We start from the raw sequence: 26,663 nt of genomic DNA, 5'->3' as shown, positions 1-26,663 counted from the left end.
TAGCAGCCAATAGTCCTGGATAATAATTGAAGATTATAGTGACGCACATATGGTCAAAATTTCTTTTGTTGAAGTTACGTACGTGCGATATAACAAAGCATGAATAATGATAAGCAAAAACATATTTAATCAATTTTAAAGATACTTATTCCGATGAATTTCCTTTCATGAAACGTTCCAGAAGAGGGCTGACTTTTCCTTTTTGTACAAGTTGTGTTACAGACATAAACATCGGTCATGGAAAGACTGCCATCATCAGTCGTGAAGTGAAAAAAAAACATCAAGTCACAAAAAGTCAGTGTTCTTCAAATATTGACGGTGTTTTCCTTCATCTTCCGATGATTTTGGGGTCATTCGCGCAGAATGTTTGTTCACAGCGTTTCTGATTGAACACAATATTTATTTTTACATCATTGAAGTTTTGGCCTCCGATTTCACTTGTTTTTTGCGTAGGAATTTTATTCCCCAGGGTAATGGGAATAAAATCTTCCATGTGTGTAAAATCCCTATTTTAATTTGACTTCAGTTTTTGAGTAGGGATTTTATTCCCTACGCTTTAACTTTTATGTTTGGAAAATCCCTATTTTATTTGGAAAAATCCCTATTGTATTTATTAGGGAGTGGTTTTAGCATAAAATACGGGTTTGCGCGAAAATCTCCTGAATTTTCATTTTCTAAAGTTGGCAGCTATGCCTTGTGGTAATGAAACTATAGCTTTGGCCAATTCTATTAGACACCCTTGTAACAATTTTTCTTGATCTGGAAAAAAACAATGAAAAAATTGTTGATTTCATCACTTTTTCATCCTCACTCGATCTAAGTTCAGATGTGGCAAAGCCTTGCTTTTTGAGTACACGCGAATCAAAAATTGTACATATGCCATTATTTGCCTTTTTTTGGTTCTTAGCTATTTTTATGTGGAATGCAGAAAAGCAGTGAGATTTGTGTACATCAGTACTGTAGGTGATTTTAAAATGTATAATTTTGTGACCAGGAAGAGAATTTTTGGCCTAGTTCTACTTAAAAAAAATAATTTTCTTCTGTTGTTGGAAGAAATTCAATTTTTCATTTGAACTCATTTTAACACCCGGTGGTGATTAAAAATTTATTAAAGAATGAAGAAACTCTCAAAATAATGGATTAATTTTTAGTCTGAAAAATATTTTGAAATTGATAAAAGTAGTTTTTTTTCTCAAATTAATTATCAAATATACAATGTTCAATTAATTTATTTATTAATAAGATTACTTTTATTTAAAATTGATTGAAGCTTTTAAAATGCGTGCTTTTCATGATAAAAAATTTCTTCGACATCCAATTAAGTACATAAATATAATCTGGTTCAACCTTATTTTTCTTCTGGGATCCTGGTAATTAAGTTTGGATTACCAGGAAATTTCCTGTTGCATTTTAGGTGTAGGATCCAGGGTTAAAAACGTAAGATGTGTTAGAAAAAATGTAAATTTTCTTTCTCTGGCTTATGCCAGGGTTAGGTTTTTGACATGATTTTTTGAGCCTTTTGGCATCAAAAACTGGTTTAAACTGTCGAAAACCATCAAAAACCAAAATGAATCCTTTTTGATAATGTTTTGAACACAATAGGTATATAACATGATGAAAAACTTACTACTTTGTATATTACAATGTTTTATGTTTAAACACTAATTTATTACAATAATTAAAATAAAAAAATTATAATTTTCAATTTTGAATTTTTCAACATAAGTCTAAAACATATAAAATAGTTTTGTGGTTCATTTTATCTAAGCTACTGATTACCTGTGTTCAATTTGCTAAGCGGAATAGAGCTGCTTGTTCAAAATATATATGATAGGGGCATCACAGAGTTAGGTTTTAGACTTCAGAAACTATAAATCAGTAGTAAAGCAGTAAAAACGTATTGATCAATGTCGTCAAATAGTTTTTTTAACCTGATAGATATGCTAAATAAAAAATACTTACTTTTATGTAGATTAAAGGTATATTTTGAATTATAATTACTGAGAATCAATTTTGACATTTTAAATTTTCTGAGCCCAAAATTAGTATTTCCTATAAATATTTTCATACAGAATCTGTTAATACACTAATTAAAATAATTTATTTTCATCTAAAATTTCTTAGAGCTCAGGGTGTATAAATTCACAGAGTTTTAAAAAGTATTTTCAACCAAAGCAGAGCTTACGACTTGATACCCAAAGCATTTGTTTTGCACATTTAAAATCAAATACATCTTCAATTGGAAAACCATTGCATTATAAATGGTAGTAAATATACCATATCATTACTTGATACTTATATATACATTACTTGTAAATATACCACTTTCCTGTAGAGGTAAGAGTAACTAAGTTTGACTAAGGATAACTTACACCAGTTTCTTAAGCTTTGTGTACAAGCTAGCATTGCCAAATTAAATGACATTTTAGTCCTACAATTTAGTATTTTGATCACTAGATATATTTCAATGTTATGCAGTATAAGAGTATCATTTTAAGTATCAGTGGTTATATAGATAATTTAATAATAGAAATCACCATTACATATATGAGGTAATAAACTTTTTTAAACACTTATCTGTTGTAAAAAAAAGTACAACAGATGGTTTATATCAATGCACACATATATATAAGCAGTTGAAGAAATTTTGGAAAGTCAAGAATCATCTTGAATCGGGGAATGTCAAATCATTCAGTGTTTATGCTAGCTTTAGTCAAATTGTATATTTGATAAGGAAAAAAAACTATATATTTTGTGCAAAATAATTCTGTAGAGAGTAGAAAATTATTTTAGAATCATTAAATATTTATTCTTTGTATAACATAGTCACTTTAAACATTACGTGCAATTAACGTGTGCATTTCCGATGGGAATTTTTATATTGAAAAGCAATATTTGAGGCTTTTGATAGTTTTTGATGTGAAAGTTTAAACCACGGTTTAAACCGTGAAAAAATGCCATGTGTCAAAAACCTGCTAACCCTGGCTTACGCGTTTCAACCTCACAATGGAGAGCCATCTTCAGAACAACATGGTTTGAGAAACCACAAACAAATAAAGCCATTGAAGAGAGGGGTTGGGGTGTGCCTTACTGAACAGAGAAAGCAGGCCAAAATAGGACAAACCAATAAATCCACCACTGTCCAAATTGTTGGCAACTATCACATAATTTTGATTTAAAAAAACTTTGATATTCAAAAAAGAAATGCATAATTTAGATCTAAATTTTTTTAAAGAACACTTCATTAGAACTTATCAAGATTTCTTCCTGAATTATGAACGAAATATGCTACCAACATGACAACAAACACCACCTTGGACAACTTCGTAGACCAGAGTAGAGCCAATTCTTTTCATATTGATATAGACGGCTTTTGGTCTTTATGGAAACCAAATTACTTTGCTTTGACTTCACCTCAGCATAATATCCATAAAATATCCCTTTCCTTCTTTGCATATTCTTCAACAGATGGTACCCTTAATCAAGCTCATTCAATACAAAGACAAACTCACATTCAAATGAACAGAAAGTTAATATCCCACCCTTTTCTTCAATGGCTTTGTTTACTTTGCGGTTTCTCAGACCATGTTCTTCTTGCACTTTTGCAAGGCTAAAATGTGTAAGCCAGAGAAAGAAAAATTTATTCTTTTCTTAAAAAAAACTTTTAAATGTATAATTGCTATTGTTTACTTATTTTATAACAATGGGTTTTTGGCGATTGGGATAAAAGAGGTAGCTTATTCTCATGTATTAATTCCCAAATGGAATAGAATGAAAAAATGTTTGTTTCATTAGCCATTAAATGCGTTATGAGAAACAAACACGTTAACATAGATGCTACTGTACTCTAATTTACCTCCGTCATTTGTGAGTGAAAGTGTGCCCTTAACAAAAAAAATTGAAGTATGGTTTCTCCCCCATCATTCACTGGTATCTATGTGAATTAAATTCATTTCTAAAAACATGTTGAATCCAAAGGTTCATTGTGAAACAGGTTAGTTTATTAGCTTGTAACTAGTTTCTTCTACTTTCATTGTCTACTAGTAGAGAAAGCTTGCAAAGAAACCCATTAACACTGTAAATTTAGCATATGGAATTTAACACGTAATAAATCTAAAAGAAATGAAATTAAGTTAGGCACATTTATATATTTACTAATAATAATAATCATCATCAACCATTTTCAATTCACTGTTGGTTGAAGGTCTCTAAATTTTTCCATTCTGCTCTGTCTGGTGCTTTAGCCATCCAGTTGACTCCTGCCACTTTCCTGATCTTGTCAATCCATCTTACGTGAGGACGCCTTCTCGGACGTTTAACACCACGGGGCTACCGATCTAGAATACTTGTGATCCATCTGTTGTCCTGTCTTCTTGCAATATGTCCAGCCCATTTCCATTTCAAACGTTTCATTCTTTCCATGATATCATATACCTTTGTGTGGTTCCTTATCCAAGTGATTTATTTTCTGTCACTCCTTGTGATGCCTAGCATACATCTTTCCATGCTGCTTTGTGTTGTCTGTAGCCTTTGTATCGTCTTGCTTGTGAGTGTCCATGTTTCAGCTCCATAAGTCAGTGCTGGTAGCACACACTGGTTAAAAACTTTTCTTTTCAGGCATAATGGCATGTGACTCTTCAGAATTACGCAGTTTCTGCCAAAAGTGCTCCATCCAATCCTGATCCTTCTGTTTATTTCTTTAATGATTCCATTGTCCATGGTAATTTCTTGTCCCAGGTATACATAGCTTTCTACTTCTTCTATCTCTGTGTTGTTGAGTAAGATTGCCGTCCTCTTTAACGCAAAGGGGTTGAACATAACTTAAGTCTTTTGCAGATTCATTTTGAAGCCCACCTGAATACTTGCCTTCGCCAATTCTTGTATCATTTCCTCTAGTTCGTCTGGATTACTGCTGATAACAACAATGTCATCTGCAAAACGCAAATGGTTGAGAAAGTCTCCATTTATTTTAATTCCTTTTTTATTCCAATCCAGTTTTCTGAATACTACTTCTAATACTGCTGTAGAGAGTTTTGGTGAGATAGTATCACCCTGTCTGACTCCTTTTCCGAGTTTAAACTTTGCTTTTCCTTTATCCAAATGAATCGTTGCAGTTGCTTTGTCATATATTTTCTTGATGATGTTGATGTAAGTCTTCTCTACTCCAATTATATCTAGAGCTTTAACAACAGCAGATGTGAAGACAGAGTCAAACGCTTTCTCAAAATCAATGAAGGCCATACACATTGGTAATTTGTATTCTTTGTGTCCCTTTATAAGTTCCCTGACTGTTTGGATGTGATCCATTGTACTGAATCCACTTCGAAATCCTGCCTGTTCTTTTGGTTGAGCTTCATCCAACTTGGATTCAAGCCTATATGTCAGCACTTCGGTGAAGATGTTATGTATTACTGATAGGAGAGACTGATTGGTCAATAGTTCTTGATATCCTCTTTTTCGCCCTTTTTGTAAAGAAGAACCATCATTGCATTATTCCAATTTTCAGGCACATCTGATTTTGTGAGACAATTTTAAAACAAGGCAGCTAGCATACTGGCAAATTCTTCTCCTGCTTCTTTAATAATTTCTATTAAAATCCCATCTTCACCTGGACATTTCCCTTTTTTCATACATCTTATAGCCTTATAGACTTCCTCTTTCAGCACAGGTGCTACTTGTACAAGTTTGGCTCTATTTTCTTTTCTTCCTGCTGCCTTTCCCTTGTTCCGATTCTGTTCTTCATGTTTGTGTAGAGTATTATAAAACTCCTCAACAATGTTAATGATTTCATTTCCATCTTTCCTTTTTAGTGTAAAAATTTCCTTTCTCCCTACACACAGTTTTCGTTTTGCTGATTTTAAGCTCCTATTATCTTCCAATGCTTTCATCAATATAATATCAGTTCATTTGTGGAGTTCAAACAAGATGGACAATTCCAGCATATAATTATTGGCATTGTTGGATAATCACCACCTTCAAGTAGTTTTACATAAAATATGGTCAGCCAATCAATAAGAAAAATGAAAGAGCATTTTGTAATTTCAAAATTGGTCCATGGATTGATTTTGGGTCGTAGTTGAAAAAGGTCAAGAACCCCTGGCTTAGAGGATGACGATTTTACTCAAGCACTATCCTCATTTTTACATCCTTAGCATTGAAGAAATAGCCTTTCTTCATGACAACAGATACTCTGATTTTGGACATGTCAACTAAAAAGATTAGTCATTTTATTCTTTATTCATATTGTGCTTGATGCAGTCTGCATAATCTTGCACATTTGGGAATCAAACAAAGAATTATTTACTTTTAAGAATTATTGGCAAGATGGGGCATAAGGACATAGGTATGAGAGACAGTCATACTGAAAGACTGGCCAAAAAACATGGTAAACTAGTTGGATTACTTTGGTTATCCAATCAGAATCACTACTGATCATGGCTGTCAATGCAAGACAGCAATCTTCAAAAGCATGACTCGCCTGTTTGGCTACAAACAACACATTATCACCCTCTATCATTCTCAACCAAACTTTATGCTTGAATTATTTCATAGGTTATAGAAAGCAGTAATAAACTGTCTATATAAATGGGCAACCATTCTTCTAATGTGCTGTTGGGCCTTTGTTCTACAATCAAACAGTATTTATGATCTTTGCCAGCAAAGTGTATCTACAGAACCACTGTGAAATTATCAGAACTTTTCAAGGATGTAAAAATATCACCTAATATCAATCAAGACCTTGTCTTACAGCTAAAATCTGAAACGACTGAGTGAAGTGTCAAGACCAGGGTTGGGTTCATTTATACCAAATAATTTCTGCATTTCTACGGTAAAATCTGCAATTTTGACACGGATTTCTGTGGGGATCATCCTTTGTCTGTCCTTCAAAATGATGATGATGATGTCTATTCAAAAAGCTCTCATTGCTGGGAGTATTGAAAATATGGCAAACCATTATAAAGGCATAAACTATTATACATATAGTAACAGGATTAGAGAAGTGACAAACCATTGTAAAGGCATATACACGTCTGAAACGCATTGCTAGGGAACCACAGTAACCAAAATAAACATTCCGAAAGTGATTGTTGAGGCCCAAAAACCATTGTTGCCCGACAGTTTTTTGCCTGTTTTGGGCATTTGCCCTGCTCTGACGAAATTTTAAAGTAGTCTATCATTCAAGTCGGATCCAATTTGGTATATATACAAATTTGGCGACGATCGATCTAAAATTGTAGATTTGTATAGAGAACACGCACACACAGACAGAAATTCAATTATATATATATATATATATATTAAGTATATTTTACAAATTATATTTATTATAAGATAATAAATACCTATATATATAAAATTGATTTTCTGTGTGTGTGTATGTTCTCTATACAAATCTACACTTTTCGATCGATCTTTTCCAAATTTCGCATATATACCAAATGGGACCCGACTTAAATACCATACGCTACTTTAAAAGTTTGTCAGACTTGGGCAAATGCCCGAAATGGGCCAGAAACTGTCAGGCAACAATGGTTTTTGGGCCTCAACAATCACTTTCAGAACGTTTACTTCGGTTACGGTGGTTCCCTAGCAATGTGTTTCAGACGTGCATATGCATTTACAATAGTTTATGCCTTTATAATGGTTTGCTACTTTTTCAATAGTCGTCAGCATCATTTTTGAGGGTCAGGCAAAAGGTGATCTCCTTAGAAATCAATGTTAAAATTGCCGATTCTACTGTAGAAATGCAGAAATTTAGTGGGGTTTTCCACCACATCAATAATTTAATTTAAAAAATTGTATTGAATTCTTGATTTTTGAAACATTGAGTTGGCTTAGAGATACAAAGCCCAGAAAATTAGATACGAGGTAATTAGCCAGACCTACGTTTTGTTGGATATCCATGCAATAACATTGATTTCAACTTTTTATTTACATCTTCTCAAGTTCGAAAGTGAAAATGTGTCTGTATTGTCTTTTAATATTCAACTGCATAAATTCATATAGTTTAGGATGTTTTAAAATTAATTATGGGTCTGTAAAGTACATCGAAGAAATTCCACAGCTTCAGTTAAGAATTTTTTGAAGCAGAAATAGACGGATGGATAACTTGAAGTTCGGGGGGGGGGGGGGAATCGAAATACCTGCCACCCTTTAAAAAAAGGAAACAAATATATTCATTTTTACGTTTCTTTAAATCTAGATTTGTTTCTTTCATGAATCGCGTAGGAAGTCACCATATTGGTTAACTTAGACAAGCTTTGTGAAGAGGGAGATATCACGTAATCCAAAAAGCCTCATTGAAGAAAACCTGTGCAGCGTCGGGTATTATAGCACCCAACCCGCAAGGGTAAAAGGCTTATATCCCTGGAGGGACAGAGCCTGGGCCGTGACTGGTTTGTCGGGTATTATAGCTAGTAATTTTATAAAATAATAACTTTATATTATGTAATCGAGGGTATTTCAACTAATAATTTATATATTATTTAATACAAAATAATAGTATACTTTATATATATTCAAAATAAAGTAATTTAAATTACAAAAATGATAAAATTTCAATGTCTATCCTATAAAAATTAATTTCAATTCATAATAATAAAAACCATAAATTGCAGATGACATAAAATACAAGAAAGATTAAATATTAAAAAAAAATGAAAATACACTTAAAATTTTTTTAACAATACTTTCTTCTTTTAAAAAATCGAAAGATAATTTAAATCAATGATTTTTATGAATATTGAGTTGATTTAAATCAACCCCCAACCCTGGTCAAGATCCTTTTAAAGAAAGAGATTTTTTCTTTATATATTAGTGTTGGGTGAACTTTGGAAAGCTGGGAAACACAAATTTGGGTCCTCTTGCAGTCTGGACCAACAACTTTTCTTTCCAATGTTCATCTTGGCACTAATATCTAAAAAAATCTTTCTTTGATATGGTGTTGCCTAGAAAAATTACATCTTTGTTTGTCTAGATCTCAAATCATGGTTAGAAATTGGAAAAAAAATTACATGCATGCTTTCATCCAGCAAGGAAAGACAAACTCTTTCAGTCAACTTTATAGAGCAGTAGTAGCTAACCCGTGACATACCATGGTATCAGGAGTGGCACATAAATGCTTTGAAAAATCAAATAGAATATATTTAATTTTTTAATCAAAAACAAATTTTCTCCAAGTTTTTTAGACAATCCTTTTCTTATTAATAACGGTCTTGTAGGCTGCCAATCCTTTTTTTTTTTGGTATATGATAGGTATTGTTTAAAATAATAACCATGTGATGACTTTCTATTCAATGTGTTTCCGTTCGGTTTTTCATCTCTGTGTTATTGTTTGTTGCTGGATGTCCCATGTATATGAAATTTAGGATTGTCCACAATGGAGACATGCATTGTATAATACATATCCATGAATTTTGGGGAGTGGGTAGAGACTGAGCCAAAGCCTCTTAGATAGACTAGGAGTATCTAGGAGGCTGTCTTATTACAAATTTTATTGGGGAAGGAGAGCCCAAGCACCCTTAATCCCCAGGTTCTGGTGTCTATGCCTAACATGGTGAAGGTGAGGTGGACTTCTACTGATACACAGAAATGCATAACACAATCTGCATTACAGTAATCAAATTTATGACTCAGAATAAAAACAATTCAGAACTTGAAGCAATGACAAACAGATTTTGTCTTTATCAATTATTGACGCGATGTGTAACAGATGGTTTTTCTTATACCAGCCAGAAAAATGAACAGAAAACATTACAAAGTTATTACAGCGAAACCTCACTACAATGATACTCGATATAACAATATTTTTTTCAAATTTTGTTTAGAAATGTGTATATTCTAATATTAAACTGCTGCCTCCCGATATAACGATAATTCCTCTTCAATGATATTTTTTTCTTTGTCCATAGAGCATCATTAAATTGAGGTTTCGCTATTTTTTGAAATTATGGCATTACTTTGTAGAGTTTTATTTCAGATATTTTTAAAAGATTCTTGATAGATTTCTCTCGGTCATATTTATTTCCTGAAAAAATCATTTCAATCTACCAAGTCAATGTTGTTGAGCATGATATGTTCATAACAGTACAAACAATGACAAATAAATTGAAATATATATATTTTTTCAAATTTTTGTAACTCTATACATGTATTCTTACGCATGTAAAACATTCTTTTGTGTGCCATGTTATGACAGCAATAAAATTAAAGTGCAAATAGAAATACATTTTTTTAGTTGGATATCATTCATGTAATATTGGATGGTTTTTGGTTTTAAATGAAATTGATGACAATCTTATAATACGAAACATCCCTTTTGCTTTGTATTTTGAACATCGCTTGACCTTGGACATCTTTTGTAATCTTATGAAAAAGTATAGCACATTGCCCACTGCACATCTTCTGTGAGTTGAATACTTCGTGAAGTTATGAATACAGAGTTGACCAACACTAGGAAAAAAACTTTAAAAGGGATAGAGGTTGTGGAAAGAACTTCCATTATCTGAATGTTCAAAGGTTAACAATGGTGCTGTTTAAAAAGAAACACCCTATCTAGCAAACTTTAAATTTATATTATCAAATTTAAATCGGATGATCTTAACCTTTTCACCCGTGACTTAAAAAAGTTTGTGTTCCCAGATCTATTTCCAATTTTAAAAATATGCTTATTGAATAAATTTCTAAATAATTAAATGTTTTGGTTTTGAAATTTCTGTAGACAGTCGTAGGCATCTTAATGGGTGACTGAACGGGAATGAAACCAGTGCTGCAAATCAAAAAGAGGCCCCAAATTATTTAAACGCTTTCATTTATTTTAATATTATTTATTTCTTTAATTCTGGATTTTTATCAATTTTGGAATAATTTCTCCGCACCCTGCACATAAATGAAGCTTGCGAAGTTATCAAAATAATAACAGTAATTTAACATATCTATAAATCTGATAACAATTCAGTGGATAAGGGAACCAAATCAAAGTTAAAAAATTATTACAATAACCTAATAAATGTAATTATGGTTCTTGAAACTAATTTATCATTTCTTTAATAAAAATAACAATTCGTTGGAAAAAGGAAGAAAACTTGTCGAATAGTCTCTAAAAAAAATTGAAAGTAATATTGTGTGTTGCTGAAAAATTTATATTGTATATATATATATATTTTTAGAATAAGGAAGACGATGCAGGAGACAAGGGATTCACCCCATTTTTGCCTGTAGGGTTGGTTTGAATTTAGACATATAATTTTACATTTGCAATTGAATGCTAGAATGATCAGTTCCAGCACTACTCCTAACCGTACACTTTTTTTTACTTTGCCTGTACACTCTTGAAGGCAGTTCTGAATTTGTTTACAGCTATCACTCACAAAACCATATGTGTAAAGGGGCCTTTTGAGGCAAGAAACACTTTGAATCTACCTGAAACAGCACAAATACAATATCAGTAGCATTTTAATAAATTTGTTGACTTGAAAATGCTTATGACAATTTCAGATTAGAAAAACCTACTTATCACTGTTGAATAGTTTTTTATTTTTCTGATTGCTTTCAGGAATGTCATCACTTGAAAAATATGTAGAAAATGTTCCAAAGGGTACTTGCAGCATGTCCAGTATTTGTAAAAAACCTATGTTGCAGGTCAACATGATTATATCTTCTGTGGTCTCTGCAGCAGAAAAAATGGTTTGTAATAAAAAAAATAACTCAGTGAATTTGATTTGTAAAAAAAACCTTTTTTCCCAAAACATACAAATTCATAAAAAATTTTTAAATTGTAATTTTTGTAGCAATTTATTTTAGCCAGGTACAAGAGTTGAAGACATTGTTTTCTCATAGTTGCATGCACAAAGGAAACCCCTCCTAACCCTTACAAAATTTTCATGCACACCTGGAGTTCCCAAACTGTGCTCCATGGAGCACGCAAATAGATTAAAAAATAAATAATTTTTTTCCCAAGTGTTTCAAAAATTTACATTTATATTAGGTTAAAGCTGGGAGCTATCTTCTTTTGAATCAACAAAAGCAAATGTTTTTAATATGATGAAATGCATCGTAGCAAACATTGGAGGTTTTGTTTTAGAAATAAACTCTGCATTTATTTGATCAGCTGGCAAAAAATTTCTATAGTCATTTCTTCCCAGGTTGAATCCATGCATTGAGATGACTCTGCATCATCGAATCATTATGAACTTATACGATTTAAATCTGGCATGTCGGATCATATTTCCATGCGTGCTCTGCCACATTTTCAACCGCACAACAACCTCGTGTAGTTGTAAATGGGAGTTGTCATTCCATGCTATTTACTCTTAATTGCCAATAGTCTGTTCACCGTTTTCTCTAGCCTATACTTTCTGGAAATTCCTGTTATAAGTGCATTACTCTGGCTCAGACAAATGTTTAGTGCATTGACTTGCTTTCAATAAGCGTATCCTTGTGAGTTTCTGCTCCTGAATCCCATATGGTGAAGTGTGCATTGCACAATCCATATGCAGACTATCTCACTACATTTCTCATTCTGCTGGGTGGTGATCTTATTAAATATATCACCACAATGACAATGTATATTCCAGCTGAGCGGTCTCTGATGGCAATTACCCACAGCTAATTGTGCTATTCTGCAATTTTCCCACTCATTTCATCCACTCTCTCTTTTTCCCCATACACTTGCCACTGTCACATGCAAAAATCCCAGTTCTAGATAATAATTAGTAATTGAAACATGTGGGCATCATGTTGGACTCTCAATGTGAGGATCTCGGTTCAAACTCTGTTTGCGACACAGTCGGCTGAAGTGCAAAACAAATGCATGGGCCACAGAAAATGAAACATCAAAACACAGTGCAGACACATGGGAAAACAAAGTACAGGGGACAGTGTATAACAAATACATGAAGCCACAGAAAAATACTACTGCGAAGAGGCTATGGAAGCAAAAGTTTTAAAACTCCCATGCAAGTTTAAGAACATACGAATATATGTTAAATAACTCAGTCACTTTGTATCCTATGTCCTTTTGTGGTATTTCGGGGTTAGGAGTGACTGTGGGAGAAAGTCTGAGTTATCGTTGCCAGTAAAAATCTGCATTTAAATGCTCTGGCAACGTTTCTTGAAGGATGGTGGTATCAGTTGCTGCCTCATTTGATCAGGGAGGCTGATCTTTTCTCCTGGTAACTGGAGGTTGCTCATCATGAACTTGCTCCAGGTTGTCATCAAAAAAATCTTGTTGGATCCACCAGGGTCTTGGTTGATTGTAAGACTCGCTACCCAGAAGTACTACTCCTCAATCAATTCTAAGCCCACGTTTCCCCACGTGAAATCGGCTTGTGTGTGGTCAGACAGTTGCACAATAAAGTAGGCTTCCCACTGCCCTGTGTGGGCATTTGTCATGGCTTGTCTTTTTAAACCACACTAGGTAGGTGAGGAATGAACAATGGTGTGAGAAAACAGATTTTTTTCTCTTGCCCATTCCACTGGTTTCAGATTAATCCTAGGCAGAACTAGGTTAGTGGCCCTACCCTTGGTCTTTGAATCATCCCAGAACTTCTGCCAACTTGTCCACGTCTTTCCACAAAAAATTGTGGGATCCCTCAGATACAGGGCTCGGCACGGGTCACTTTTTTCCCTAAAAGTCACTTTTTTAGAAGCTGGTCACTTTTATTACCTATTTTCGGGCCCAGGTCACTTTTTCCACTTTTTTTAGCAAAAAAACCTCGGTCTCGCGCGCTTTTCGGCTGTCAGTGTTTTTCTTTTCTTCAAGGAGGAACTTGACCGGTTCAAGGTCGCTAATTTCCTCCCTCCCTTCATTGAACTACGATCGTACAAGGAACCCCTATATATATATATGAAGGCGTCTTAATCTTCCCAGGAGCATACCGTGTGACGTCAGCATAACTTGATTTCAAGGCGCTTGGAAAGAAAGCTCCTTATAGTTAAGAGTCGTCATTTTATGGAAAAGCCGGTCGGAAAAAAATAGCGTAAAAGGCGTATTTACAACAAAGAATTTTTTCCCCTCCTCTACTACCATTCTTTCTTATTTCCCCACTCGTTCTTTCATTTTCATCTTATTTTAAAATTGATCCTTTATTTTATTTGTTTTAAAAAGTTTTAGCCCTAAGGGCCGAATTCCTTTCTTGGAGCATCGAGCAAGTTACATTTGTTGTTTGTTCTATCGTTACTTTCATTAATTTTTTTTAATATTTGAAATGACGATTTAAAGGCTCATTTACATTGAGCGAGTTTATAAAGAGAGCCCATGCAGAAACTGACTTACGCGCAGCGGGAGAATACCAAAGCGCGCATATTAAAGATGCGTACTATTAATACGTATTAAGCGTATTATTAGTACGCTTTGGAGAATACTCTTGTAGCTGGCCAACGTTAAAGAAGCTCGCAAGTATTTTGAATTTACTTACAATAAAAAAAATATCATCCGACTGAAAATCGCGATCTATCTAGAAATAAAATTCGTACTATTTTTCTAACTGGATTTAAATCTCAGCAAGAAACCGTAGCCCCAGATATGATCAAAAGGAGAACTATTTATGAAAAGATCACAGAATCCTGCAATTCAACGTCTATGGAAGGATGACGTCGCTCTCTGCTACCATACGAAGGTTTTTAACAACTGGCTGTTGCGAAGATATATTTTGGAAAGAGAGAAAATTCAACTGCCCCTGCTAGGAATCGAACCCACGTCCTTTCACTTTCCGGTTGAATTTTCTCTTTCCAAAATATATCTTCACAACAGCCAGTTGTTAAAAACCTTCGTGTGGTAGCGGAGAGTGACGTCATCCTTCCATAAGTCGCCATCTGATGGCAACGTCAGCAGTTGTGAGCTTGGCCTGAGTCTGGTCTGGCCGACAATGTACGGTCCTTTTCAGTGTACACGAGCTCCAAGGAAAGATTCGTTGCCTCTGTAGTCTAGTGCGTTCACCCGGAAAGTGAAAGGACGTGGGTTCGATCCCCCGCAGGGGCAGTTGAATTTTCTCTCTTTCCAAAATATATCTTCGCAACAGCCAGTTGTTAAAAACCTTCGGATTCAACGTTTAGTTTAACCAAATCAGATGAAAATTGGTCATCAGGCTGATGAAAACTCAGTTAACGTGCATGCGAACCGTACATAGAGGCGGATTTAACTGTGGGCACACTGACCGCGCCTTTGGCCCTTACTTTATACTTTTTTCCTAATTTAAGGGGCGTAATATTAATTTTTTTTTAAGCCCGGGGCCGTCATCAACTGACCTTTATCCGCTTCTGGTCGTAACTTAATTTAGAGCATCTTCACGATGCTGATTGTTGACTTAATATCGACATATTGCGCTCCATTCTCGGTGTTGTGTAAAAAAATCCCCTTTTCAGACCTCGGAAGTTATTACAACGTTTTTGTCTCGAATCGCTGTTATGACCGCAATATGAGAGGGCGGGGTCTGGTTCCACGGGTGTTGAACGAGGAAGGGTGCCGAGTTTACTCTTTTTTCCGTTATTAAAAATGGATACCGGCCCCGGGCGATAGTAAATTTTCGTACGTACTTGCGGCCCGGGTTGCTACATACCGTGATCAAATCCAAAACTGGGGGGGGGGGGGAACAATGCCTCGAATGGAATTTTTGATGGAATGGTATATTTAAGAAAAGGAAATAAATTCCTTTGCAAAATTATCGAATTTTGACAGTCGAGGGGCAGTAAAATTACATTTCCCCTCCAGAAAAAATATCGTATTACGGCCATGGTAAATCGAGTGCCCCGGGTGGGGGCGAATTCACTGTTTTTGTTCTTTGAAAATTACGGGAGGAGTCCGAGCTAACGTGGCGACTTTATTCGCGCTAAAATAGGTAGCCCTGACAGCAGCATCCATAAACTCTATCAACCGCATTTATAAAATTCGTATGTCGTTGATTCGATTTTTGTGTTCATTTTATCCTAATTTTCCGTATTTCCCGATATATTTCTATCGATTTTCGCATATTGCCGCATATTTGGTTGATTCATGTTATAAATTATATATTTTTTTGTAATTTTATGTTCCCTTTGTCAGCCATCTTGAATTGACCGCCGCAAAACGGCGATTGGTTGGCGCGGAAAAAAGTCGCCACGTTGGTGCTTACAAGGTTCATGGGAAATTTACCGGGGAAGACCGCGGAGTCTTTTTCTGTTAAAAATTACGGGGGGGGGGGGGCAAAATTATATTGTTTCTGGGTAAAGTAGTAAATGTTTTTTTTGCAGGGGTGTATGTTGTGTGTAAAAAAAAAAGGAAAATATATATTTACAAATTTTTCTCTCAAAAACCAAACAATTTCAAAACTGATTTGTTTTCTCCCTCACCCAAGGGCAGTATTATTTTGGAGCCTCCTCCGCCTGTAAAAGAGTAGACCCACCCACCCTTCCCAGTCCAGCCATAGGTGCAGATAGACTTGAAGGTCTTAGAGGTGCGGCAGATGACAATTGATATACATCATGTATACATCAGTAGGCTCTGCCATTGACGTTGGGGGGAGGATGGATTGCCCTCCCTCAACGTATAAGGGGCCGTTCAAGCATTACGTAAGCAAATTTTTAGCCATTTTTGACCCCCCTCCCTCCCCCCTATTGTCAGCAAAATTTCGTCATCAGCTCTGCCCCTCTGAATCCTAACTCGTATTTTCATAAAGGGTGGTTGATGACGTAAGCATTATCGAAATCCCCCCTCCCCCCTTGTCATCAAAAGTCAGCAAGTCAGAACCCCCTCCCCCCTCCATCGATGATGACGTAATACTTGAACGGCCCCTAACAATTAAAATAATTTAGTTAATTTAATAATTTAAATGATTTATTTAATTCAGTAGTTTAAGTAATATTTTAATTTAATAATTTAAAATAATATTGTTAAAAATGTAATTTTAGTTTTTTTTTAAATCAATCATTATAGTAAATTTCTTAAAATTTGTTGGAAGATATTATACAAACCTCATTATGTAAATCAATTTGTACTAGTTAAAAAAAGTTTGAGTACATTTCGTATACTGTCATTCATAGCATAACATAATGAAAAATTCACTAGGATGTAGAAGGGACAAATTCTCTCATCAAATTTTGTGTTATTTCATTTTTTTTCCCTTCTTTGAATGTGAAAATTTTTTCCCGTTTTGAAGTTTTTCCTGCTTAAATTGATTTTAAGATGGGTTGTGGATAGCAATATGGGCCATTCAAGTATTATATAAGCAAATTTTTAGCCATTTTTGACCACCACCCCTCCCCTGTCAGCAAAATTTCGTCATCAGCTCTGCCCCCCTGAATCCTAACTCATATTTTCATAAAGGGTGGTTGATAACGTAAGCGTTATTCAACCTCCCCCCTTGTCATCAAAAGTCAGCAAATCGGAAACCCCCTCCCCCCCCATCTATGATGACGTAGTACTTGACCGGCCCCTATGGGGGGGGGGGGAAGGCATTGCTACTGTTACTTAGAAAGGATGTAATGTTACTCTCTCACACATAGTTGTTGATAAATTTGATAAGTTATTCAAAACTTTTCTGGTTAGCAGAATGCATTCGAGTTTGATTTATTTCACACTACTATATGTAAAAAAAGCAATTTCGATGAGCTCCATTGAAATACAAAGTTGAGTGAAAACTAAATTCAATTTCAATTCATTCAATTTGGTAATAATCAAAATTCATTGTCCATTTGGTCTCTTTCTAAAATTATTTTGGTCACTATTGGGTCACTTTTTAAACATTTTGGTCACTATTTGGTCACTTTTTTAAATATTTTGGTCACTATTTTCACTAGTTTTGAGGCCATGATCCGTGCTGAGCCCTGCAGATATGAAGCAATTCTTGAAAAAAAAGAACAGGAAAAATTACCTGTCATTCTACCTGTTGGTATAATAACTACGAATAAATAAAAATTGGTGCAAAAGAAAATAGGGAGACAGCTGATCTAACTGAATAAAATTATTTTTAAAAAATTACTTTTGTTTTTCAAAAACACGACATTTTCGTTAGAATTTAAATGTATGGTCATATATGTCAACATTAGTCATTAACAAATATTAGTTGCACATTCATCGATCCTGACTTCAGGTGTTAACGCTAGTGCTCTGCAATGAATTTTTCACCAAAAAATGTGCTTGGTGACTTGAAAAGTTTGGGAACCCCTGATGTACACCACTACAAATGGTATATTATAGCATCTCTGGCTGTCATACAGCACATACTTTGCTACTAAGCCTACTTGTAGATCTTCACTGCCAAAATCCTCAACACTTATGCTACACATGATGCATTAAACAAAATGAAACATGAAAGTTGGAGGAAATGCATTTCAATTTCTATCATTGTGGATGTCTGTATAAGGTGTCATTCAAGCATTACGTCAGCAGATTTTTAGCCATTTTTGACCCCTTCCCCCTTGTCAGCAAAACACTGACCTCCCTTCCCCTTCTTGTTGGCAAAATTTCGTCAGCACTGCTCCCTACCTCCTAACATATATTGGGATCAAAGATGTAGGAGGAGGGCATAGGGGGCTCATCCTCCTCCCCTCCTCTTGCAGAAGATCAAAACTTTATTTTTTTGATGAAAAAAATATTTAAAAAATTAACATTTTAGAAGAACATACGTTTATACTTTATTGTAATCAATTTCTGTTAATTTCAATTCTATTTGAAGGCTAACTTAAAATTTCTCTTTAAGAATTTCATTGCGACCCACCCTCTAAGCCATATGCAATACCCATGGCCTGCTGACCAAATGTGGCCCTTTGAGTTAACCTATGTAACCTCAAACCTAATTTTGTAAAAATGAACTAAATGGCACATTTACAGATCATTGAGTGATGCAAGTGACCAGTAGAGCACAATTCCAGAGCATTTACATGGCCTGTGGAACATTTTCAGATCACTCAAGTAGGCTTGTGGCACGTTTGCAGATCACTTAAGTGACCCACAACACAGTTTCAGAACAATTAAGTTGTCTGTGGCACATATAAACATCCCTTGAGTGACATGTGGCACAGTTTTGGAGCACATAGCATCCCCCGGTGCAGTTCATCACTCAAGTTACCTGTGGTACTTTTCCAAATTACTTAAGTGATCTGTGGTATAATTACAGATAACTTGAGTGATGCTTGGCACAGTTCCAGAGCACTTAAGCTACCTACAACACATTTCCAGATCACTTAGGGCAGTATTCCCCGACATGGTTTAAACTATAGTCACAATTTTTTGATAAGAGATCGACATGGATTGGTTAAATTCAGGTTTTTAACCAATCTATGTTGATCTCTTTTCCAAAAATTGTGACTACAGTTTAAACCATGTTTTTGAATACGGCCCTCAAAGGATCTGTGGAAAATTTAGAGATCCCTAAAGTGGCTCTGTAGAAGACATATCAGTAGGGAGAATGTTAGTTCATATGCCCACAAACTAAAGAAAGGTTTTCTCGTTTTTTCACACTCAATAAAGATGCCATTAAGATTATTTAATGATGTAAGTATCATTCATCACCCCCCCCCCCCTGTCATCAAAAGTGAGCAAATTCCTCCATCAATGTTGATATAATACTTTAATGACCCCTAAGTAGTTTTATTCCCTATAAAATTAGTCAACAAAATAACAAAATAATTAGTTTTTTACTTTTCTATTTATTTTATTATGCTGAGAATTTATATGCAACTGACTGATGTTGCTCAGTAAATAAAAGTATTTACACTTGTGTGCAAAATTAAGAGAATTTCCACATTTTGTCTATGTACACAAAAGTACTAGACCAGAGGTACTAATAATGCCACAGAAGAAGTATGCAAATATTCAGTGTCGAATACGTAAGCGTACATGTGTGCATGAGCGAAGCTGTGACCACGGAGGGGATGATAAGGGCACAAGGCGTTTTTCATGATTCGTGTGCTCGTACTCCTTGGCAACAATGAGATGGAGAATCGTCAATCACAAGTGCAGGTGGCTACAGAGCTCGATGTTACGCCCAATGTCATCTGCAATTTGTGGAAACAGTTTCAGGACATAGGATCCATATTGAGAAGACCTGGACAGGGTCATCAAAGAGCCATGACAACTAGTGAGGATCGTTATTTGGCACTTTCAGCGTGGCGCCACAGGACTGCTACAGCATCACAGCTCTCATGTGAGTTGCATGCTGCCACTGGAACTTGAGTTTCATGCTTTATTGTTGCCCGAAGGCTTCATGAGAGAGGGCTTTATGCCAGAAGACCCGCTGTTTGTATCCCGCTAACTGCAGCACCCAAGAGAGTGCATTTAGCATGGTGCAGATAACATCAGCCTTGGACCAGACTTCAGTGGGACACAGTGCTCTTCATAGATGAGTCGAGATTCATCCTGTACACTGATTTTCTATATACACTCATCTGGAGAGAGCCTGGTACCCGATACCATCTCTCCCACATCAGGGAAATGGACCACTATGGTGATGGAAGTGTCAGGTGTCAGAGGGTCCTTGATTTCTAGTAGGTATAGAGAGGTGATCTTAGAGCCCAATGTTCGGCTTTTCAGGGGCGCAGTTAGCCCATAGTTCCTGTTCATGGACGACAATGCTCATCCACATTGAGCTCACGTAGTCAGTGATTATCTGGAAAGTGAGGATATTCGGCGTATAGATTGGCCAGCCAGATCTCCTGACCTAAACCCTATAGAACATGTCTGGGACGCTCTTGGAAGAGCAATTGCATCTCGCCATTCCCCTCCGAGAACCATCCCAGAACTGAAAACTGAATTGCTACAGAAGTGGGACTGATTGCCACAGGGACTCCTCAACTGCCTCGTGTCCAGTATGCCGTCACGCTATACGACCTGTCTTACTGTGAGAGGGGACCCTACCCCATATTAGACTCATTTTTGGTTTGATCTCGCAGTGTACATTTTGGAAATTCCTGCAATGATGAGCTTTGCTGACAATCATTCATGCTTACTATGACTTTTGTATGATACATCTTTTTCTCTGTTGCAATTGTGTATTTGTACCAAATTCAGGGCTCCCACTCGTCCTACTTTTCCTACTTTTTGGTAAAATGTCCTACTTTCTCAGGTTTGTCCTACTTTCTAGCTTTTGTCCTACTTTTCCTACTTTTTTACCAAATCCTATCGACAAAATTAGTGTAATTGATTTTAATTGAGCAGGAAATCATTGATATATTTCCAAATATTATAAATGTTGAAGAATGCAATTAATGATTCTGCCAAAGCAGGAATTTTGTCATTTTTAAGGTTATTTGGGGGGGGGGAGGTGTATGTGGACCATTTGGTTTATTAATTTCTCATTTGCTGAGTTTGAGGGTTCAACAAGTATAGTAGTCATTAAAAACTTTGTCTGGATGGGAAAAATAATTTTGTATGTATTACTTCATGGTCTTGGACAGTAACTAACATTCATCATTCAAAATTATGGTGCAAATAGGTGAAACAACAGTTTGCATTTCAATGAAGTTGGATACATAGGCCTATTCTAGGTTTGGGTTTGGTGAGTCTGATGCCCCAATAGCATTCAGTTGTCTTTTGTATTTTTAAGGCATGAAGAGGCATAAACAATATTTACAATGTGCTCAGCAAAGAGCTAGAAATGGAAGTGCTTCATTTGTCAACACTGGCATTAAACAGTAAAATGTGAACAAATCCCTTTAAAAAATTATGGAAAACGCAATAAAACTATCTGGTTCACCTTTCTTTATTTATATTGGATCTTGTAATCTACACATTTCTACACTGTGCTTTTGAAAGTGGTCTCAAAGGAGAGTCATTCTTAAAAACCGTATGTCTTCAAAATTTGCTGTGCATTGTCGAAGAGAGTCGACAAGCTCTGCACTTTGGAAGACTCCAAAAAAGAATGTAATATAATTATATGAGGAAAGACTAAGAATTATCTGTGGTTGCTAGTACACTGATTTGGCCAGAAATTGGTTTTGTAACCAAGTCATTTATCATTTTGCTTTGGCTTGAGTCAATCTTATAGGAAACTGAAATAGTGCTATGAAAAAAAAAGTTAATTGAAAATTTTTTTTCAGGGATTTTTTCCCATTATGCTATGATTATGTTGTCTAAGGGGGGTTACCCTCCCCCATCCTACTTTTTAGTCCTGCATTTTCATACTTTTTCTCATTTTTTGAGTGGGAGCCCTGCAAATTTCATTAAAATCTGCCCACTAGTTTTTCAGAAATTCAACATAATGTGCTAATTCTCTTAATTTTGCACACAAGTGTATGTGTAGTATGGAGAAGGACGACAACACACCACAACATTGCATTTGCAATTACAGCAGTCTCGAAGTCGCCCCACTGCGTCACCACAATGTCTTCAGCCCATATATGAAATACTTCCTGTATAGTGAACTTTTTTAATGAATATTTTTATTTCTTCAGCATTGAATTCTACATGTGAATGCCTTGAACTGTCCCCCCCCCCTTTTATGCAATTAATACAATGAGATGAATACAATGAATTTTTCAGGTGAGATATTACATGTCAGTAAATTGTGGAGGTATGGAGATTTTGTTCAATCTACATTCCTGGATAAATTTATTGAATTTTTTCTCCAGTCATATTAAACCACCTGGCTCGATTTCAAGAATTAATAAGTTTGCCTCATGTAAGAATAACTTAAAATTTTTTTTTTTTTCAAATATTTAAACCAAAAAATATTTTTTTCATTACGTTTGATGCCATATTTTTTTGTATAAAAACAACATATTCTGATAGATTTTGTAGGGTTTTTTTTAGAATTTTATGTTAAATATTCTGTACTTTATCATTTTCAGCAGCAAGTGGTAAAATTTCCAGTACATTTGAAATTGATCTCATGATTGAAAGCCTATCAATTCGACTTTCCAAACCAGCATATCTTTTGGCAAGTCTTGATATTATGGGTCTTTCCTCTTGGATCTTCAGGCATGAGCATTGTTTCAGAATGGAAGGAAAACTGGACAGTATGGTAATAAAAGATCTGACGTCATTTGGAAAAGTTTATCCTGAACGTTTGATCACCAGAGAAACAAATTCGCTAACATATTTAATTTCAAGGTAACACAATTTAATTTTTTTTTAATTTTTGACTATCTGATATTGAGCAGTGAACAGTGTTTTGGTCAAATATGATGTTGCATTTTGTGTAATAGAAAGAATCTGCATCATCTTGGCGTGACTTGTATACTGCAGGGCTGTACAAATTACCAAAAATTTTCATGCTTGAATTAAAATTTTACATGTCCAAAAAATGCCTTTAAATGTTACTACTGGATTTTCTTATTTTAGTATAAGAATCATTTTTATTGTTAAAATGAGTGAACATAATGGCTTCATGTTCTAGTTATTCACATAATCCTCAAAAAAAAAAAAAAAAAAATACACTAATTTTTAATATAAACCATTATATAAATGTGCCTTATCACTGCTGTGACTGTTGATAAGATTGAAAGCAGCACAGTTTCCCAATCTCATTTGTCTTACCGTCCCTTGTGAATTTTTTTTCCTATTGCCCCCCTCCTTCTGTTAAGAGATCCCATTATGAATTTAATAGGATCTCTTAACAGAAGGAGGGGGGCAAATTTATCAATTTTTGAACTATTGATCCTGATCCTCATAAAACTAATGCAAGCACCAATTTTAAAAATCTAAGATGAGTCAATTGTAATTTTCCTTTTCTGTTGGTGTCTGAAAAAAATTTGGTAAGTTACTGTTTACTTCATGAAATCATAGCTGATTTACGTTCCAGGACCGGCAGGTGTGAGTTAAGAGACAGCACCAGACTGCAAAATATTAAGAGCCATAAAAATCAAATAGATTAGAACTCATTGTCTACATAATCCATCACAACTGCCTAACAAAGTCCAAGCTGGAAGTTTAATAATAATAAATAGTAGCTTCTAAATAATTTTTGTTTAGGCATTCCATCAACAAACCTCATTATACAACGTATACAGGAAATCCTTACCCAAGCATTTTTCTTCTCAACCAGCTATGGTAACACTTCAATTATGAAAATTTTTTTATGAATGTGATGGTAAATTTTTAACAGTGAATAGAAAACACAAAAAATATAAACAGTAACATGACAGAAAGTAATAGAAAAACAAATGATTGTAGTTGTACTCAAAAATTCACTTTGCAAGTTTTTTTGCAGCAAATATGTTTATGATCTTGTTATAGTTGATTGAAGCAGTTTGTTCATGCTCTATAGATAATACTAAGATTTGTTTGCCTCTGTTGTTCCCCTGTGCTTCTTAAATTGTTTTTAATCATTTTCAGCTTTGCTGAAACTTCTTTTTCTAGACGCAACTGTAATCAGTAATGTCAGAAGTATTCTCAGCACAATTGTGACATTTGAAAACCCTTCATCCTTATATATTTGAAGCTTTCTACTTCAAATAAAAATTCTTCCTTGTTAAGGTTTTCTCCATTAGTCTGCCAGTTCAGTTGCTTTAGCTTTTAAATCGGTAACTTCCATTTCATGGATTTGGGCCTCATTCTTACAGAATTTTTCTCCAATATTCTCTGCCTTGAACCTGGTTCTTATTTACATTATTAATCGGTCAAGGATTTCCAAAAGGAACACCCTGAAGAGATCTTCCTGCGAAAGTTTAGGTTGATCATCAGGAAATTTTTTACTTTTTCTTTTCTTTTTTTCTGAGTGACTAATTGATAAGTCATTCTTGGCTGCTATGACTTTATCCTCAGATATGGCCTCAGATGCAGAAAAATTACTACAAGTTTTTAGAACAGTCAGAAGGCCTTGAATATTTTGGACGGTCTTGTGCACAGTGAGATCTTCTTTCTGAAGAAATTGGTTCACATTATCGATCTTCTTCAATGTAGCATACCAGAAACAAGTGAAAACATTGTTTAGTATATATTTTGACTTGTTTTTTGTTTCTAGTGTTGCAAGGCGACGAGTTCCTTTTTCTTCTAGTGCCTTTATTAAAATAATAAAGTGCTTGTAAACAGTTTGACCGCCTCTGCTCTTGCAGACTACTTAGTTTTGCTGTATGATTTAAGCGTTGTGGGTACATGTTTTTGAAAATCTCCCATCTTGAAGTTGAAGCCACAAAGAACTCATATAAATTGTGGAGAGTTCCAAAAAAAGTTAGAACTTCGATAGAAGTGTCAGCTGCATGCACTCCGGCCAAATTTAAAGAGTGAGCAGCACATGGCATGAAATAGGCCATACATTTTTCCTCAAGAATCCGTGACTGGACTCCTTTTATACTTCCTAGCCATATTGACCCTATTATCATAGTATTTATCTGCAGTTTTCCACATTTAATCCATCTTGCAACTTTTGATTCATTTTCTTTAACATATATAGCAAACTACATTCAAAACTCTCTATTTCAAAACTGACGGGACTGAAAAAATTCGAGTTTTGAGAAAATGAGTTTTTTAGCATAAGAAAAAACATGTAAAAATGACAAAAAAATTTCAGTTGATAAAAACTAAAAATTCTGTACAATATTTTACAACAAACTAATAAAATTATTTGTCAAGTTAAATATCTTCAATCACCCGATATGGAAGTGCACTAAAATATATGGCCAAATCTTTTTTCTTCAATTTTTATTTATATTCCTTATTTAAAATAACTCATAAGCTCATATTGATGCATATTTTTTGCTCTTTTAGTCTTGACAATGTCATCTATACTAGCAAACAGGTCCGCAACTAGATGGTTGGTCAGCTGGGACAAGCACACATTTTGGCGCCCCCTTGTAATGTTGAAGGTAAACGTTCACAAAACAACAAAATAGATAACAAGAAATTTATTTATACAAAAATGGTACAACCTTGTTGAGCGCGGGAAGTAAGACCAATGAATTCTTTTCTTCCTTCCCGGAAGCATGTGCTTTCTCTTAATGATCGCAGCGCCACGAGCTCAGATTGATGCATATTTTTTGCTCTTTGAGTCTTGACGATGTCATCTATACTAGCAAGCAGGGCCACAACTAGATGGTTGGTCAGCTGGGACAAGCACACATTTTGGCACGCCCTTGTAATGTTAAAGGTGAAGGTTAAAGGGTGAAATGTTTGCCCCTTCTGGTCTAGCACCTGGGGCACCAGACCCGCTTTCTCCCTCCTAGTTGCAGCCCTGTTGGCAAGAGCTATGAATTTTGCGATATCTATAATCTTAGTTTTAAGAGGCGGAAATGTGGTGGTTTGAAAGTAATTTATTCAATGAACTCAACATAACTAAACATAAACAGTTAAGATTAAAACCTCTCACGAGTTCACAGCGCTGTGATACCGAACTGAAAGCAGGATTAAGTGTGTGTGTACAGAGGAAATCTTCCTTTATATGGGCGGATTGCACATGATCGATGACATCATGGCGGATTGATATCGGCAGCATCTGATTTGCATATCGGATCACAACACCCCTCTCCTCCGGCTACAGCGGTACGAAATCCTTGAACCTGGATGGTTTTATGATAGTCCATTTAGGTCGTAGCACTGGTTCAGTTCCTCCTGAAGATCGGATGGCATATCAGCAAGGTTGGATTGCTCAGATGATTCATGGGATGGCGATGACTCTGGCTGAGCCGGCATAATGTCCCCATCAGATAGCACTATTGGTAGGTTCGGTGGTGGATCACGCTTGAATATTTGATCCGCGTGATGTCTTATCACTTCTCCCGATTCTGTAGTAGCCTGGTAAGAAACAGGACCAGTT

The 26,663-nt window shown here is 35.2% G+C and overlaps 1 protein-coding gene across 4 annotated transcripts in view; it reads left to right on the top strand.

Moving 5' to 3' along the window:
• Vps13D (vacuolar protein sorting 13D) overlaps window positions 1–26,663 on the top strand; it is a 561,523-nt gene that overhangs the window by 208,708 nt on the left and 326,152 nt on the right. For 3 of the 4 annotated variants that reach the window (XM_089241869.1, XM_089241867.1, XM_089241870.1), the window contains exons 34-36: window positions 11,555–11,685; window positions 22,454–22,592; window positions 22,762–23,023. In XM_089241869.1, coding sequence (XP_089097995.1) covers window positions 11,555–11,685; window positions 22,454–22,592; window positions 22,762–23,023 — 532 coding nt within the window. The remainder of the gene's footprint in view (window positions 1–11,554; window positions 11,686–22,453; window positions 22,593–22,761; window positions 23,024–26,663) is intronic. The other variant, XM_089241868.1, reaches the window with a different exon arrangement.

This window comes from Pholcus phalangioides, unplaced genomic scaffold, assembly GCF_987345545.1.
Source record: "Pholcus phalangioides strain wild (caught in Gottingen) unplaced genomic scaffold, Ppha-v1.0 ptg000014l_1, whole genome shotgun sequence".
Taxonomy (NCBI): Eukaryota; Metazoa; Arthropoda; class Arachnida; order Araneae; family Pholcidae; genus Pholcus; species Pholcus phalangioides.
This window is presented reverse-complemented; position numbering and strand designations above follow the sequence as displayed.